This window comes from Setaria viridis, chromosome 1, assembly GCF_005286985.2.
Source record: "Setaria viridis chromosome 1, Setaria_viridis_v4.0, whole genome shotgun sequence".
Classification (NCBI taxonomy): Eukaryota; Viridiplantae; Streptophyta; class Magnoliopsida; order Poales; family Poaceae; genus Setaria; species Setaria viridis.
Window position 1 is genome coordinate 37,395,701 of NC_048263.2, and position 17,958 is coordinate 37,413,658.

Consider the following 17,958-nt stretch of genomic DNA (forward strand, 5'->3'; position numbering starts at 1 on the left):
CTGCCTCTTCACAGTTCAAAGATTTTCCTTTTGCCCGAAAAAGAATAAAAAAGAAGATCGGAGCAGAAAAAAGAAACACATTTCAAACAGCAAAAGGACCAGGGGGAGAAATTAGGGGACGTACTGAGGGAGGGTGATGAGCCCATCCGCAAAGGAAGACTCGCTTTCCATTTGCATGAGTTAATCCGCAGCACAACGCTAGCTTGCTTCCATGAGAGATGAGAGAGAGAATAGTGGCGTGGCATTCTTTTGCTGGTTAGATGGGAGATTCGTCTGTTAGCATCAGGAGAACATACCATGTTACGTTCTGCCACAGTACTGATGCACACTGTGCATGGGATTAGCTAGCTAGGTGAACCTAATAATTTCCCTCTTCCCCCCTCCTCCGCCTTATCCTCCTCCTCTCAATCGCCACCAGCTAGTCTCCGTCTATGTACACTCGTGTAGCAGCAGAGTCTGCTAGCGGGTCTCTTTCTCACTCTTTCTCCAGCTCCTCTCTCTCTCCCCCCTCTCTCTCCGAGCACCAGGAATCCATTTAATCCGTCCACCTCTCTCCTCCAGTCCTACAAAGTACACCATCTTCTTCCGGCGGCCGCCTTCCTCCCCCTCTCCTCTGGCCTGGCCTCCTCCTAGCTAGGGTCATCTGCTCCTGCTTCCTCTCTCTCTCTCTCCCCCCCTGAAATCACAGATGAAGCACACCAAAAGGCCATAAAATAGTGCGTGTGATCTCCCACACGCACACACAAACACAAGCTCGCCACCCTCCTTCCATCCATCCATCACACATCTTCTCTGTCATCATATCATATGAGCAAGGATTCTTTCCAACCTACAATCTTCTTTCCCTGATAGCTAGCCGGCCAGCTCTTTCTTGGACTCTCTCTTCTTCTTCTCTCCCTACCACCACACCACACCTAACCTTCTCGAGCTAGACCCACACCAGGGAGAGAAGAGGCTGGAGACATCAAATCCGTTCCGCTCTCTTCCAAACAACTAACCACTCCACCATTTACCCGGCTAAAAAATATACGCGCCAAGATATATACTTCTATCTGGTGTATATATACCATGGCTTAATTCACCATGGACGTCGCCGGTGACGGCGGAGGCGGCCGCCGCCCCAACTTCCCCCTGCAGCTCCTCGAGAAGAAGGAGGAGCAGCCATGCTCCAGCTCGGCTGCGGTGGGTACGTCGGCGGGCGGCAACGGGAATGGATCGGGGGCCGCAGGAGGCGGCGAGGTGCAGGTGCGGAAGGCGGCGCCCAAGCGGAGCTCGACCAAGGACCGGCACACCAAGGTGGAAGGCAGGGGCCGGCGCATCCGGATGCCGGCGCTGTGCGCGGCGCGGGTGTTCCAGCTGACGCGGGAGCTGGGCCACAAGACGGACGGCGAGACCATCGAGTGGCTGCTGCAGCAGGCCGAGCCGGCGGTGATCGCGGCCACCGGCACCGGCACCATCCCGGCCAACTTCACCTCCCTCAACATCTCCCTCCGCTCCTCGGGCTCCTCCTTCTCCACCCCGGCTCACCTCCGCGCCGCCTTGCCTAGCCCCGCTGCCGCCGCCCGGTTCGGCCGTGACGCGTGGGACCGGGTTGTCGGCCTGGGCTTCCCTTCGGAGGGCCCGGCCTCGTCGTCATCGTCGCCGTCCCCGCTGTTGCTTAACTTCCACTCGGGCAGCGTCGGCCTCGACGTGCAGCCGTCGCCGTCCGCCGCCGCCGCCGACATCTCAAGGAAGAGGCGGTGGGAGCAAGAAATGCAGCAGCAAGCGCAGGCGCAGCAACAACAGCAGCAGCAGCAGGCGCAGCAATATCAGCAGCAGATGGCGGGGTACACGCAGAGCCAAATGCCGGGAACCGTGTGGATGGTGCCGAGCAACAACACGCAGGGTGGGGCTCCTTCCGGCGGCGGCGGCGGCAGCGGTGGAGGAGGCAGTGGCGAGTCCATCTGGACGTTCCCGCAGATGGGCAGCGCCGCCGCCGCGGCCGCCGTGTACCGGGGGAGCGTGCCGAGCGGGCTACATTTCATGAACTTCCCTGCACCGGTGGCGCTGCTTCCCGGCCAGCAGCTGGGGCTCGGCCCCGTGGGCAGCAGCGGCGGCGCCGGCGCCGGCGGAGGCGGAGGCGAGGGCCACATGGGGATCCTCGCCGCCCTCAATGCGTACCGGACACAGGCAGCGACGGATCCCGGAGCAGGCCAGGGCGGAGGAAGTGGAGGAGGAGGAGGGTCTGGCCAGCAGCAACACGGCGGCGGCCGCGGCGAGCGGCAGCATGAGAGCATGAGCACCAGCGACTCGTAGCCGACAGGGGTCTCCGAGGATCGCATGCATGGCTCTGGTGTGGCTTTGATCAGTTCTTTGTCTTGGTTTCATTTTCTTTCCCCTTTCTTTTTTGTGGTTTCCTTCCTCCCTCCTCCTAGCTAGACACCCCTGCGAGGATTACGCGCTTAGCTCCATTCCATGGCATGCGATAGGAGATCAGCCGCCATCATCCTAACGTGAGCTGTGCTTGTGGCCTGTGAGTGAGAGAGCGAGGTGTGTGTCATGCTGGGAAGAAGAGAGCAGGGAAACGCATGCAGCAGCAGCAGCAGCAGAGAGATTGTTCATTTTGTTCTTTAGCTTTAGGGTTTGCATTGATCAAGTGCGAGCAGAAGAGATTTTTATGAAGCATGGCACCATTCATCTGCCGTGATGGTTCAATTTTTTTTTCTCATCCAACAATCAGTTCTAGATGCTATAGTTCGACGCCACTCGAGCTCTCTTCCATTTTGCAGACTTGAGTATTAACTAGTTCGTTGCTTAATTATATATATATATATATATATATATATAGTATTCTGCTAAATAATATCTTTTCACTAGTAAAGTAGTAATTAACCTCATGATGGAGGTGTTTGAGCAAGTACTGCTAGCTAGGGTTTCTGATACGGCGGCCGGCTGGTTGACATCATTCGTTTTCTGCTACATCTGCGGCCATCTTAAATTAGCCCTGATCACGGAATAAAATGTGGAACAGAGGTTGGTTGGGAGCGTACAAACATGTCCCAAAACTAGTGATTAGGCAGCAGCAGCAGGCGGACGGCGACGGGCGATCGATCGGCGCGGAAATGAGAGGCAGCGGCGACGACCGAGGCGAGGCTGTCCAGCCAGTCCAGTCCAGCTGCGCGGGCGTAGGTTTTTGTCATCTGATGAGCCAACAATCTGCAGGGGCGCCACGCTAGCAACCAACCGGCGCCGATCGATCCAGGACCACGGCCACAGGAGAGAGAAAGAGAGGGGAACCGATGGGGAAAAGAGAGAGAGAAAGGGTGAGTAGCTGCTGCTACTACTTGACTGGGAGACAGATGGAGTCGTAGCAAAGGCGAGGCAGCGGCAGCGCGCGCGGAGACCGACGTCGCGCTGGCGCGGACTCGAGTCCAACAGTGCCGACGAGACAGCGTAGAGGCCGCATTTTCCTTCTTTATTTATTGGAGCCGTCTGTCAATGATACACGCGCGCGCGCGCGTTGTATGTGGCGCGGTCGGGTCGGTCGCCCCCGCCCGGCGGCCGCCAACTCTCGCACACCAACCGCGCCGTGCCAGATGCCAAGCCAGGCGCAACGGCTCGGAGCAATGTTCCGCTACAGCCACCGCCACGGCGCCCCGGCCCGCGCGGCTACAGCGGCAGCGACCACCGAGCAGGCGGCCGGGGCCTTGCACTGTCGCCGGCCACCTCCGATCCCAAGTCCGCGCGCCCGGCCAGGAGGATGCCCCTCTCCAGCCGGCGTCACGGCGTCATCCCGACCCCTGGACTGCGTGCTCGCGCTGTGTATGTGTCATCAGTACGTGCAGGGGACGGCCACGGCGGCCGGCCCCAGCCGAGCCTGCCGCTGGCCAATGTACCCATCCAAATAAAGCAAGCGAGCAGGAAGCCAGGCAGGGGGGGGTGGCGCGCGCGCGCGCGTACGTGGTCCTGCGCTGCGCTCCAGGGTTGCCGTCTTGGTCGATGCTCGGACGTGGTTTCCCCGATCGCATGTGCGAGCCCTTTCCATATCCATGTCTCGCGGGCTTGTTTCCTTGCTGCTGCGTGCTGGGGGGCCAGGTCGTAGTAGTAGCTGGTTGGTGGTTGGCACGTACTATGCCGCTGGCGCTCGCGCGCTATGGTCTCTACGGGTGGTGGATCGGATGGGCGCATGCCTTGCCGGCGCGCGTCGTGATGAGCGCGTGTGTGTGCGACGACGACCTGAATTTCTGAGTTCCCGTGGAGGGATTGGCCGGCCGGGCCGTCTCCCCGTGTAGGAGGACGGCACGCGGCATGCGCGAGACAGGTAGCCGCTAGCTCCGAGCAGAGCCACCGATCCCCGGGCTTGTGCGTGCGCTCGACCGATCGGTCGCTGACAGATGAGCTGTAGCTGCATATGAGCTTGTCGCGGCGATCTGCAGCTGGATGGAGCTGCCGGGAACAGCCTCTGAGCCACTGATTAGACCGTCGTGTAGCGTTACGTACTAGTGGCAATTTAAGTTGGACGCGTCGTACGTACTACTGAGCTTAGCTTAGCCTAGCCTGCTGCACTGCACGTAATCTGCTGAGTGTGTGTTCAGCTGGGCTCGTGTGCCAGTGAAGTGAGGCACGGTAGTGAGCTCCAACAAGCTAGCCGCTGCTGGGGTGGACACACGTGAGTGGGCTACGTTATTGTTCTGGGACTGGGCACACACGTGTCAGTGACGGGCGCGGCATGATAAGGTTGCGAGGCAGACTGCGCGCGGTCAGCACAGTGCCCCCAGCTGCGCATGCATATATGCCGAGTCCAGTAGGAAAAGAGGGGATGAGGCCAACGCCGTGCTGGAGGCGCTGTCGGTTGTTCTCTGTGCCTTATTGGAGCCGTCACATGTTGAGCTGATTGGGTGCATTAAGTAGCAGCAGCGCCCTCCCACCCTAAACACATGTGCCCTTGTCCTGTTTGGGCGCTGCATGCACATCGAGAGAGGCTCTGGAGTCTGATCGATCGATCGATCGATCCGGAATTAAACACAAGCGTACATGCGTGAACACAGGCTTAGCATGCAACAGTACTGTTGTTGTTTACCTATTAGCCGTCTCTTTCCTCGCTCCTTATTAGCTTACCACACACCGGCCAGTACTCTCTCTCTCTCTCTCTCTCTCTCTCTCTCACACACACACACACACACACACACACACACACACACACACACAACAGAGACCGGTTAGGGGAACATATGTTTTTGGTGGACGCAACGCAAAGCAAATGCAAATCATTCAAAGCTCAAACTCCTTCCCGTGTGTGTCTAGTTGTCTCCCCGGCCGGTCTGGTCTGTCTTTATCACTCTACTGCCCACTCCAAAAGCTCAAGTTAAGGTGTAACAACAAGGAGATGGCTTGAAAACAGAAAGAAAAAGTTAATGCACAGACTAAAAACTTCTGTATATATGACTGTGTTCAACTGTTCATGATTAGTAGTGTAGGGGCATGCGAAAACACAGTTTGCGGTGCATGCATGTGCCATCAGTGGAACCTGCTTACCTCATTACCTCGTCATTATATTTTTGCTGCAATAGATTATACACAACGACGTACATGCATGTATTTCAGCGACTAGATATAGTATGAATATTGGTGAGGCATGAACTTTTGAAAACGAGGGCTCTCATTTTGACTTCGCTTTTGTCAGGGCTGCGCGCATTCTTCTTTTCAAAAGATAGCTGTGTGTATGCGTGGTTGTCGAGGTGACAGCAAAATTACAAGGAATTCATAGGGATCATGATCAGTGTAAAGTGGCGGCAACTAACTCATCGCACTGCATCGGTTTCTTCACTAGCTACAGGCTATTCCTTTTTACCCCCATTCTTGCATAATTTCTTCACAGGAGGAATCTGCTGCTTGCAACCGGAGGACTAGAGGACCTCCTCCCCTCTTTATCACTTTATGGCTGGAAGCAGTCTTCGGCCTCAAAACACCAGCAGCTTTTGTGCGATCAGGTTTTGAGCATAGTGTAGTGTCTGTGATAGATGCATATTACTTGCTTTTTCGCAGTGCATGCTTATAATTCTTTTGCTCCCCCTAGCCCTCTCTCTGTAGCCCTTTTTCAGAAAGGTTTTTGTGTCTCTACTTTCATCCTCGCCTGTCGCGCGCTCCTGCCCTCGATCTCCTTTCTGCTCCTCGATATCGACTGCGCCATGATTTACGTTTGATGGACCGATGATCGATGGTTTGCTGCTCAATGCTCATTGCAGAATTCTGCTACTCTTTCAACCATCATTCCAGCTTGCCCTATTTTGTTTCAGACTTTTTTAGGAAACGATATAGTACATCATGTGGCAAGTTTGAATTTGGAAGATTGCTGCTACGGTATATTGACTAGCTAACAAGATGTCAATTGTTAAATAGTGAAGATTGAAGAACTGCAATAATGCATGGTGCCAAACATGATGGAATAATCAGGGAATCTCATATGCAGTAGTAGTAGCTGTTGTTAGTTGTACTTTTAATTAGGCTGTAATTCATGTCCATGCTGGATGTTGGCTGCATTCTAACATTCCTAGGCAGATTTGTCTTCCTCTAGGCCATTATAATGAGATTAGAAGGCTCTAATGGTTTTTAATTAGATTTCAGTGGTCCATGCCTCCCCTGACGTTTGGTGCGCGGTTGATACTCTACAAATAGAGCCTTAGATTATGCGAAGAATATTAGGGGCTATGTATAAGATAAGATCTGTTTGCTTACGCGTGCACTCATACCCAGAGAGAAAAGAATCTTGACCCCTGCGCTGCGCGGGGCAGAAATATATACATTTGCCAATTGCAACTGATGATTATGGAGTAGACAGAAAATATATATGCTAGTAAGCTAAATATATCTATGTAGGTGGAATTATTAGCCCCATGTATATATATAAAAGAACAACGGCGGTGCCTTTAATTATTACTTTCAGAAGCACTACAACACTTCCTTTCTGGTACTACCAAAGTCCATCGATCGAACAAAAGTTCTTTCCTGAACTGAAAAATTGCTTTTATTTGATTTCTCTCTCTCTCTTGACAGGGAGAGGGGGGGGGGGGGGGGGGGGGGGCGGGGCTTGGAAGCTTTATTTGTACAAGGCACTTGAGTTCAGTGGATGCGAACTACTGTATTAAATCTGAGCCAATTACATGGACCGACTGTTTTCCAATATCAAAGATAATGGTTTGAACTAAAGCTTCCTTCCCTGGCAACTAATCATTACCCCGGCCCCCAGATCATGAATATGTCCTTAATCCACTTTTTAAAAGAAGAGAACAGTGCAAGCTAATCCAGCTGGATCAACAATAAGTGGGCTTAACCTTTTCGCTAACACCCCATCTTAATCAGTCCTTTACGAATTATATTGGCCTCATGCATATGTCTTTTTCTTTGAAAAAAAATAGACCCCATGCAGGCACATGTAACTTTAGTCAAATCTGCAGTGCATTGCATCAACAGATATGCATCTACCAACAACATATGCAAAAAGAAAAATCCTTTCCTTTGGTAGATTAATGCGTGCGGCTATCATTTGAAGAGTGCAGCATCGATTGATCATTCATGCATATACAGCTCAATGCAAGGTGATAGTTGCGTGTTCATTTTAGAACAGGCCGGATGGCGGCTCAAGTAGTAGTCGATGAATGAGATGAGGGCACCAGCAGGCGCCCCGGCGACATGCACCTGCCGTGTGCATGGGTGTCACTCAAGCCGTCGTCACGGATTAAGACGGGAAAAGCTTTCGCTCGGCCGTGCTGGATCGTACGCACGTCGCGCACTTAACAAAAGCGGCATGATTACCCCGCGCCGCTTTGCCGAGTTTGGAACACGATGATTGTTTAGCAGCAAAAGCAAAAGCACGAGAGAGTGCATGGTTTGTGCCGCCCTGGCGCGCGCTCCGCTCTCCCGCGCGATGCCGCGATCCATCCATCCATCCATCAGGCTGGCATCAGCCGCTGGCCGTGCCCGTCCTCTCGAAATCTCGATCTCCTCCCGCCCGCGCACCAGGGCGCTACGGCACCACGCATGCCTCATCATTCCGGCACCACCCACCTGGGGATTGGGGACTCACCCCCGGCCTCCGTCCGTGTCGGAACCGGCCCGGTCGCCTCGTGGGTTCGTCCGACTCCGCTCCACCGCGCGCCCCCGCCGGGCGCCGCTTTCGTACGTGCCCAACAAAGGAGAGAGACGAGCTGTTGGGCCTCGGCGAGCGCCCGTGCGGACGGAATCCGGCGGCTTTTGCGCGAAAGGTTTGCCGAGTCGGGTAACGCGGCCCGCCGGGAGCGGGTCGGGGGCCGGTCGCTTTCGCTGGATCGATCCTGCGAATCCGCCGCTTTTGTTCGTTCGGTGACGTTGGGTGAGCAGATCCGTTGTCTACGCATCGTTCCGGTACCTGATGAGTCAACGTGTTGGTCAGCGGATCGTGTACTCCATGCTTGGGGTTGCGGGGTTACATGCATTTTCCTGCCTGCGTACAACTGACTGGGTAATTGTACAGTGTAATCCCCGAGGAACTTGTCCAATATAATGTTGATGTCGATATATGACGCCCGCCTTTGATTGCCTTATGCTCCAACCACCTAGGGAGTGCGTATTAGAGTATGACAGCAAACATTTTTTCCAGTGTTTTTTTCTCAAGTGGGTTTGAAACGGGTGTCACTTCTTTTCTTCGGAATAGTGCTTTGAGTATGCTCTTTCTTTTTTTGTCACGCCCTGAAATTTTTGGATTTCAGGATGTGATTAAAAAGAATAATTAAACAATGATTTTATCATAATTTTAAAAATTTTCCAACATTTATTTTTTTGATAGGAAATTTAGTATAGTAAAATAATTGGTCGTTTGTTTTAAATTAAACAAGGTTGTTCTATGTGTGTTGCATTCATACTGATGCATCTTGGTGTTTCTTGAGTGCAAAAGGTTTTAATAAGAGTTTAGACGATGTCCAGACCCTTCTGAGAATTTTTCAGCTTTTTCTGGGAGTTGTTCTCATTTTTTCTAAAGCTAAATCTATTTATTATAAGGTTCTAGAATCTTTTTCACGAGCTCAAAATAGTTCATTTGAACTTCTCGTGTCCCAAACTATCTCTAGAAATTTTTAGGATTTTCAGAGTATTTTTCCTGATTTAATTAATTTATCAAGATTTTTCTTTACATGGGAAATGTTTCTTGAAAAAAAGAAAACTTCTCTATCCTATCTTTTTGGGCCGAGCTCGTGGGCTCGACCCTCCCCAGCCCGTCAGCCGTTGGCCCATCTACCAACCCATCTAGGCCCATCCGAGCCCAGCTACTGCCACGCCAGGCCGGGCACGGCTCGCCGCCGCCACCATGCTCTCGGCGTGCGCGCCAAGGCAGGCGCAGCCCTACCCACCTATAAAGCCGCTACCTGAGCCTGCGCACGCCCCTGCTCGCCGCCTCGCCTCGTGCCGAGCTCACCGGAGCGCCGCCACGGCCTGGAGGTCAAACCGCCGCCGTCCGCCCTATGCCATCACCGGTCGTCGCCCGATTCACGGCGTCCAAGGCTCTCCGGAGTGAGCCGACACAGCCACAAGGGACGTCCTCGCCGAACCGCGTCCAGAGCTCCGCTCCCTGTCGCCGGACGCCCCCTGGAGCGTCCCCGCGGCTTAAGCCCGAGCCGGTGGCCGCCGACCACCACCCTCGTTGTCCGCTCGATTCCGGCCACCTCCGTCCACCTCCATCTCCAATTTGCACATCTCCATGACCCCCTCGCTCTTCTCTCCCTTTTCCCCACCTCGGCCGAGCCCCGCAGAGACCACAACACCGGCGATTTGGCCGCCCGAGCTGCTGTCGGCCATGAGGAAGATGTTGGAACTGAGGCTCTCTTGATCACACACCGGCTCTCACACTACTAGCGCTTGCACGTTATTTGGCTCTGGATGAGAAACACAATCACACACACAAAAGTTGCAGCACTGCACACCGGTGCCTTTTCTTTGTTTTCTTCACTTCACCACACACCCGAACAGATTACATGGCCAGCTATTTGAAGACACACGCACACAAGCTAGCTAGTGGCCATGGCTCATACGGTCTACACGTCTTGCCGTAAGCACCGGGCAACCCACAAGCTAATCACCACTAATACACCTACATGCAAGATAAGCACACGGTTTAGCCGCACGACTCGACCAGCACCCATCTCCCTGGATTACATGCAAGCCACTTCCACCTGCATGTCGCTAACTAACCCAAGCATGCAGATCACCACTACTCACGCCAAGTCTCATCCTCCACTTGACTCGGCAAGCCAAAGCGCACTCCTGCATGCAAGCACCTACATGCAAATCATAGCCTACACTAATCTCTTGATGAGCCCCCTAGTTTTATCCTTGATTGCATTGTAAACGATGTTACTATCCTGAGTGAATAAAGTTTGCCGTACAGTTTCAAAAAAAAAAACTAATTCACGCACACACCACTGACAACTCACACAAATAGTAAACAACAAGATTAAGTTTAACAGAAGAAAGCCCTAAGCTTTTGCGTTTTGGCCCCTAGAAGATCCTCTAATGCTTAGACTTTTTCTTTGTGTGTTGGTATAGTTGCAGATAAACCCCTGAATAGATTAGACGTTTCAACCTAGCCTAAGCCATGATCTTTAACAGATCTAACCCTATCCTTTGGGCTTATTGCGAGTACTATTAACTGTGTCTAGCATATCTTCTCTGGTAGCCCCTGAGATCTATAGTTAATCCTATTTAGGTCCTTAGAACTTTGTTTAATCCATAGATTTCACGTTTTAACTCCGTTTAACCTCGTTCTTGTTGCGTTAGATTCATATCAACTTAAACTACATGTTAGAAGCAAGGTTAATCATATCCTGTGTTTTTTAAATTTATTTAAAATATTAATATGATTATTAGTTGTTTATACACTTGTTTTCTAATTAAAAGCTATTTAGATCTTTATCTAGCTTTCATAATTAAATATTAATTTGATTAATACCTATTAAACTAGTTTTTATTAATAAAATCTAACTAAGTGCTACACCACGGTTGTCCGTAAGTAAAATCAATTTGATTAATGCTTACTCTCAAATGTTTTTCCAATTAACAGCCAATTAGATATACCTCGGGTTTTCATAAATTAAACTTAATTTGATTAATGTGTATTAAATTTGTTTTATAAATAAAAGCTACATAAGTTATATCTCGAGTTTTCATAATTAAACATTAATTTGACTAATATAAATATAAATATGTTTTTGAATTATAATGATTAGCTCAACACGAATCATAAAGTTATGCACTTAGATGTTCCCACATATGATACCTTTTCCAAATTAAATGTTAAAGTGGTATAAACTATACATGAACATTTGTAACTAAAATTTGACTAAGCTTTACTTCGTGTTTTCAAAATATAAATATAATGTAAGTTAATTCTAACATAGGATATTTCTCTGAAATATCATCCACGTTGATTGCTACATTTAAAATGTATGAAGCACATAGTTTCTTTTCTTTTATAAACCAAAATCTTTTGATAGTGGATCTTCTCAACCAAAGTTTCGTTCTAGTCGATTCTTGCTATGTTGATCTTCTAATCGTAAGCTATAGTTTAGCAACGTTGTTTCGCCATGTTTCGTGTTTTTGAAAATAAATATGGTATTAATTTTGATTAATGCTTATTTACTTAGATTTTTCTAATTAAAAGCTAATTAGGTTTGTACAACGGTTTTCTTTAAGCAATTGTTAATATGATTAGTATCAACGTGAATGAGTTTCTAATTATAACTTGTTCTAGTTCAATGCGACATATAAATTTATTGATCAGATATTATTACATATAATTTATTTTCTAAAGTTAAATGTTTAAATGGCATAATTTGTATATGAATATTTATAAATAAAAGTTGACTACGTTTTACGTCGTCTTTTTAGATACAAATATAATTTGAATTAACTCTCACTTAGGGTATTTTCTAAAAGTATCATTTACATGTGTTTTCTAAATAAAAATAAATGCAACATATAGCCTTTATCTTTTCCTATACAATCAAAGTTTCTTCGATAGATGTATATTTCAACAGTACCATCATTCTGAGTGTTTTATGCGCCTTCGTGATCCTAGAAGCGAGCCCTATCCTTTAGTACGCTCTTTTAAACCTTTTCTCTTTTATTGGTGTATTGTTCTTAGTTGTGTTTGTTTACTTTGTATGGTTGTGCCAATGGTTGCTTTGAGTAGAAGGATTTTTGTTCGAAAGCTTTGAAGATTAAGAGTTTCAAGAGAACAAGAGCTAAAGAGCAGTAAGAGCAACCTTTTCGTTGGAGAAAGGTAAGTGCCCCTAACTATCCTTCTATCTATGCTTACTTACAAGAATACCATGCATTAATTGGAATATGGAGACACTAGTAGAGAAGAGACCTTCCATGCAGTGTTTTTAGTCCCGGTCGTTTTTGGACCCGGGACTAAAGAGCCCTTTAGTCCCGGGTCAAACGGCCACCACCGACAGCCACCGACGACAGAAGCTTTAGTCTCGGTTGGTAATATCAACTGGGACTAAAGAGACCCCTTTAGTCCCAATTGTAATGGCTAGTGGGACGAGATAATTTGGTGAGGCTTTTAGTCCGGTTGAAAACACCAACCGGACTAAAGTCCCTCCAACCGGGACTAAATATTTTTAGGCACCCCCATCTCTCTCCACCTTATCTTCTCTCCTCCTCTCCCTTTCTCCCTTATCTCGCGCAGGTAGTGCTCTTTCTCTTCTTACTTATCTTCTCTCCTCCTCTTCTCCCTCTCTTCCAGGCAGAGCGGCGGGGGCACGAGCGGTGCCAGCTGGCGGGGCCCAGCCTCCGGTGGGCGGCTGGCGTGGGCGAGCGGGCGGTGCGGGCGAGCTGGGGCGGGCGGGCGGGGGTGGCCCATTTTTTTATTTTTTTGGAACTTTTTTTGTCCTGGTTGGTAGTACCGACCGAGACTAAAGGAGGCCTTTCTTCTCAGATGAAATACCTGGGACTAAAGATGGGTACCTTTAGTCCTGAATGATTAGTCCCGGTTGGATTTTCGAGACCTATGTATCTCTCCAACCGGGACTAAAGCCTAGTTTTCCACCAGTGAGAACCACCCAGGAAAATAGTTTAACCACAAGAACTACGTGGCTCTATTCTTAGCTAATTAATTAGAGACTCTAGTTTAAGCGGTCTTATCGAAAAGGCAGGAAGGGCAGCGGCAGATGGGATATAGCCCGGCCCTCAGACTGATCTGCTCTATGGTAGCTTCACAGTCTTGAGAGAGGTTTATGCTCTACTACTGATCAGGAAACCTTAGCGGGCTACTTCTTATTAGGGAATCTTTGTAAAGGCCTTATAGCGTCCCTATGCAGTCACACCTTGGTAGTGTGATAAGTGCCTACTTTTGCACAGCATGGTTGGGTCCAAAGTTCTTCTAAACTTTTACATGACTTGTGGTGAAAGTGTACAATCTCTGCAAAGTGTAAAACTGATATATCAGTCATGCTCATGGTCAAGAGCGGCCTAGACCCTCACATGATTAATAAACTTGAATGTGGACTTAAATCGTTATTCTTGTTATTTCTTGTGGCCTTGCTGAGTACCAACCACAAGTGTACTCACCCTTGCTTAATGCTGCTCAAAAGAGGAAGGTGTGTAAAATTTTCTGAAGATGATGCTGAGTTCTAGGCGTACGCAGCCCCCAATCGATTGCCTATGGAGTTTGGAGCCTTCGTTTCCAGGATTAAGTTGTATATCTCTAATAGACTTGTAAGCCATTATTATATTTTTTTACTTATTACTGTTACTGTTATTCACTGATGATATTGCTATATATATATGATACTTAGCACTTGGTTTTATTTTAAAACCGGATGTGATATTTTTCCGCACAAAACAAAAGACCCCCACCTGTTTCACTAATTTTGTGGAAAGATATTAAGCTTTTGGATTTCAAAAAAGGTTTCGAAGATCTATTAAAGTGAATGGTGATTGAGGACTGCACCACCGAACATATAAAGTAGTAGAACATCAATTTTTCCCTTATAATTTAACTTAGAGTTCGGTCTATTTCTGCTTTTCTTGTAGACAAACGATGAGACTTGCTCTCACTTGCAACTCATAAAAAAAAGTGTACTATAATCCGACCCAATTTAGTACAATTCACGGGCCTAGGCCGTATCGCTCCAGGCTGGGCCGAACGCCGCTGTGGCACGCCGCGTTGGCGGACGAGTAGTAAAAATGGAATTCCTCTCTCTCAAAAAAAGGAAAAATGGAATTTACCCGGCACGTCACGTCAGGTCGACGAAGAAGACACAGAGGTAGGTGAAAGAGTGAAGAAAGCGAAAGGCGGCTTCGCAGGTTCTAGACCACCAAAACCCAGCGGCACCTCCCAGCGCAAACCGGCTCTCGCATTGCTCCTCAGATTCGCGGATTTGTTGGGCGGAGTGCGGGATGGGGGGCGGTGGATCCGGATCTTTCCTCAAGGTCTTGGTCAATAACCTGGATGTTCTCGCCGGGTACGCGCTCCTGATCTGATTCATCCCTCAGATGCTTAGCTATCGAGCTGCTTGTCTCTGCGTTTCTCGTACGATTCGTGTGCTGTGCTGCTGTTTCGCGTGAAGTGGAGCCTGATTCTGGTCTGCCAGTGACCTAGACGGAGCGTGCTCAAAACCATTGCGTGATTTGCGGGCAGCGGTGCTGGGAATTTGTGGTTGCGGTCCGTATAGTGGATTATGATTGGGTTCAGGGTTCTTAGTCCGCAGATGTTGCCCATTGCCTTAGTATAAACAATTTATGTCACATGTGGCGAGTGATTGCGAAGCTACCGAAAGACCTACAGAGCATGACTGATGTAATGTCATGTAACCTTCCAGATTAGGACTTCAGCATTTGGTCCTGGAAGGTAGGTGAGTGAGTGAGGGAGGGAGGGAGGGAGGACCAAGAACTTTGGAAAGCACATAAGATCAGCCAGATGATGCTGACAGTCCACTAGTGATGTTGATGTTCTTTCCTTTTATATCAGGGGAGTTAGTAGTGATGCTGATGTTCTTTCCTTTTAGATCAGGGGGTCTTTGCTGATAGTCTACCTATCCTTTCACATAATGATGGGTTTTTAAGCTATTATTAACTCTAATGATTTTGCAACTTTTACAGAACTTACTAGTATTTTCAGATGCATAAGTCATAATCAGGATAACTTCTTCTTGCATAAAACACGATAATACATAACCACATGGTATCCAGATAATATGGCTAACTAGCAGTTACTAAATGTGATAGCCTTTTAACTGTGGTTAGCTTTGTCCCTGTCAGTGAAGTTAGACATAGTTATGGTTTTCGACGTCATTGAATACTCACATGCATTTTGAAAAATTTTTAATCCTCTATTTGTTTTTCTTTGCAGGCCTTTAGTTTCACTTGCATATCCTCTGTAAGTTGATCCGTTCACTTTTGATAAATTATAGACTCTAACCTTCTCTCATTTGATGGTAACTGTTTCTGTTGTTCCTCATTGGATGTTTTTCGCAGGTATGCCTCTGTTAGAGCAATTGAAACAAAATCTGCTGTAGATGATCAACAATGGCTCACTTACTGGGTGTTGTACTCATTTATCACTTTATTTGAGCTCACCTTTGCTCCAGTACTAGAATGGTAAAATGAAAAAGATCTTTCTTCACACTTTATATTACTTTATTTAGTCTAGTGTGATTAGATCTTGGAACTTTCTACGATGGTTCGTCTGTGAAATATTTATTTTGATTTTAGAGCCTTGGTGAAAGGGCCATGAACAGCAACACTGTGTTTTCCCTAATGAATTTCGTTGCTGTTCACCTTCTGCGGTTTAGTACTGCGCTTCTTGATTTGTTGTTATCTCGTTATTTGGCAGATATGATTCTTAAATGCATCAATAGATGAGTGGATGTGCTCACTACTGGCTCATGTTTGCAGGCTCCCTTTCTGGTCTTATGGAAAACTGTTTTTCAATTGCTGGTTGGTATTACCACAGTTCAATGGCGCTGCACATGTGTATGAGCATTTTGTGAGGCCTATGATTGTGAACCAGCAAGTTGTAAACATCTGGTATATTCCAAAGAAGGGTGAATCAGAGAGGCCTGATGATGTGATTTCAGCTGCACAGAGATACATTGAGCAAAATGGGTCGAAAGCATTTGAGAATCTTGTTAACAAGGTATTATTTATTTCCTGGTAATGTTTTCCATTCTCATTTGTGAGAATGGTGGCCACTTGGCACCAGTTCGTTTTTGTGCAGTGAGAACCACTGCGAAGTGGCTCGACAAGTCTGGTGTGATGTTGCCTCACCTGTTAATGATAGTGCAGCATAATTTCTGTTATGCAGACTATAGAGTTTCAATTGACAAGTGCCATTATTCTTTTTGTAGAAGATTGCATAGTCATTTCCCACATTCTAGAGCCTTTATACTTTAATAAAAGGCTTTGTTACCAAAAATTAAGCTTTAAATCAGGGCTAAATAGCTAGCTTCTTTGTGGGCTTTATGTTGCTGAAACTCAGCAAAGCAGAGCCTGAAAAGTGAGTAAATGTTAGAGTTTGACAAGCTTGTGTTGCTCCCCCTAGCTAGGTTCACTCTAGCAGATTTTAGGCATTATTCTGTAAGTTTGCTTGTCTAGCTTAACACAAAATTGAATAAGTTGGCTTTTGAGTTGAACACAAGAGACAAATACTGGATAAGTTGTCTTGTTGAGCTTAACACAAGACTGGGTAAGTTGGCCTGTCGAGCTGAATGCAAAACTGGATAAACCGGCTTGTTGAGCTTAACACAAGAGTGGATAGCTTGGTTTGTGAAAATCGAAGGAACAGCTCTTAGCATGTGTTCTTTCTTTTATCCTGTTACCTAAAAAAGAGATGCATCACATTACTGTTCTTAGAATCACGAGATTATCGCACATCCTACCCCAATTCTTATTGCAAAAACTGTAGACTAACAGCTTACCACGTTAGTTTCTTTCTGTTTTGTAGTTAGCATCTCTCTTTTCCCCACTCCAGGGTTTTCTTTCTTTGAATTAAGGGATCCTTGGCATGTAATTATTTCCTTATTCACTTGTGCAGTTTAAGAGTTCAAACCCAAGACGGTCAATACTGGAGGAGGTAGAGGTTGAAAGGAGAGCCAGGATTCAACGAGAATCCGAAGCAAGGGAAGTTAATCCCTTCTTCAATCCAAATTACCAATACTAGGCTTTCAGTCACCAGGTGAGCGTTGCTGCATAGTTTATATCCTCCTCCAACCTTGCATTTCTTTAAGTGTTGCTCATTTGAGCTTTGCAGAATAAAAGGTATTGCACAATTTTCTGTGGTTATGATAATTGGGAACTGAATGCAGGAATCAATAGGATCAGTTTGAGGGAAGATGTCTAGATATTAGGACTGCATTTTGCAGCAATGGAATCAACAATATTGTGTAGCTGGACAACCATGATTGTTGTAAATATGTTTCTAGCGTTGAAACTCCTTGTCATGTAATGGTCGTGTCATGAATCTTTCATGTTACTGAAAATTATGCATTCAGTGTTCGTGCCACCAAACTCTAGATTTGTGTCTCGATGGTTGCATGGAGGCTGTTGATGATCTGGGTAATAACTAATAAGGTTGTTCTTCGTCTCGTATCTGATGTAGATGTAGATTGTAGACCATGTGGCTGTGCAATGTTTTTTTTTTTTGAAAAAAAGGCAGTGCAATGTAAGTTTGAGAAATAAACTGATTGGCTTGAAAGGTTGCAATGCAATCAAACTTCTGAGGCAAGGTTCTCTCAACAGTTATGAGTAGGTTGCAGGCTTGCAGTAGGAACTCCAAAGTCGTAAAGAGATTCACACGGTAGCTGGAGAGATCAACCGATTCCTGTACAGTGCCCCGTTTATTTGAGCTTATCTGAGAATCTGGATTTTCTCAGTTCCTGAGAATCTGCTATCGTGAGAATTTGCTGGCTTGTTTGAGCTTATCTGAGAATCTGGATTTTCTGAGAA

General features: G+C 47.4%; 2 protein-coding genes across 3 annotated transcripts; both read left to right on the plus strand.

Moving 5' to 3' along the window:
- Positions 1 to 387: 387 nt before the first annotated feature.
- LOC117854795 (uncharacterized) lies at positions 388 to 2,697 on the plus strand. Its single transcript, XM_034737380.2, has one exon. The coding sequence runs from the start codon at positions 1,084 to 1,086 to the stop codon at positions 2,293 to 2,295; it is 1,212 nt and encodes a 403-aa protein (XP_034593271.1). The 5' UTR covers positions 388 to 1,083; the 3' UTR covers positions 2,296 to 2,697.
- An 11,550-nt stretch (positions 2,698 to 14,247) lies between these two features.
- On the plus strand, positions 14,248 to 17,525 carry LOC117861345 (HVA22-like protein a). Of its 2 annotated transcripts, none has more exons than XM_034744993.2 (6): positions 14,248 to 14,477; positions 15,365 to 15,391; positions 15,490 to 15,612; positions 15,910 to 16,150; positions 17,048 to 17,188; positions 17,264 to 17,525. In XM_034744993.2, exons 1-5 carry the CDS (start codon positions 14,413 to 14,415, stop codon positions 17,171 to 17,173), a joined length of 582 nt encoding a protein of 193 aa, XP_034600884.1. In that variant the 5' UTR covers positions 14,248 to 14,412; the 3' UTR covers positions 17,174 to 17,188; positions 17,264 to 17,525. The 2 variants fall into 2 exon arrangements, with proteins under 2 accessions (XP_034600884.1, XP_034600807.1); XM_034744916.2 differs by having other exon boundaries at positions 14,251 to 14,477; positions 17,319 to 17,525.
- Positions 17,526 to 17,958: the final 433 nt, after the last annotated feature.

Excerpts from the sequence above, each read along its gene's own strand:
- LOC117854795 (XM_034737380.2), top strand. The coding sequence starts at position 1,084 with ATGGACGTCGCCGGTGACGGCGGAGGCGGCCGCCGCCCCAACTTCCCC.
- LOC117861345 (XM_034744993.2), top strand. The coding sequence starts at position 14,413 with ATGGGGGGCGGTGGATCCGGATCTTTCCTCAAGGTCTTGGTCAATAAC. Across the intron at positions 14,478-15,364 it reads AACCTGGATGTTCTCGCCGG|GCCTTTAGTTTCACTTGCAT; the intron begins GTACGCGCTCCT and ends TTTTCTTTGCAG. Across the intron at positions 16,151-17,047 it reads TTGAGAATCTTGTTAACAAG|TTTAAGAGTTCAAACCCAAG; the intron begins GTATTATTTATT and ends TCACTTGTGCAG.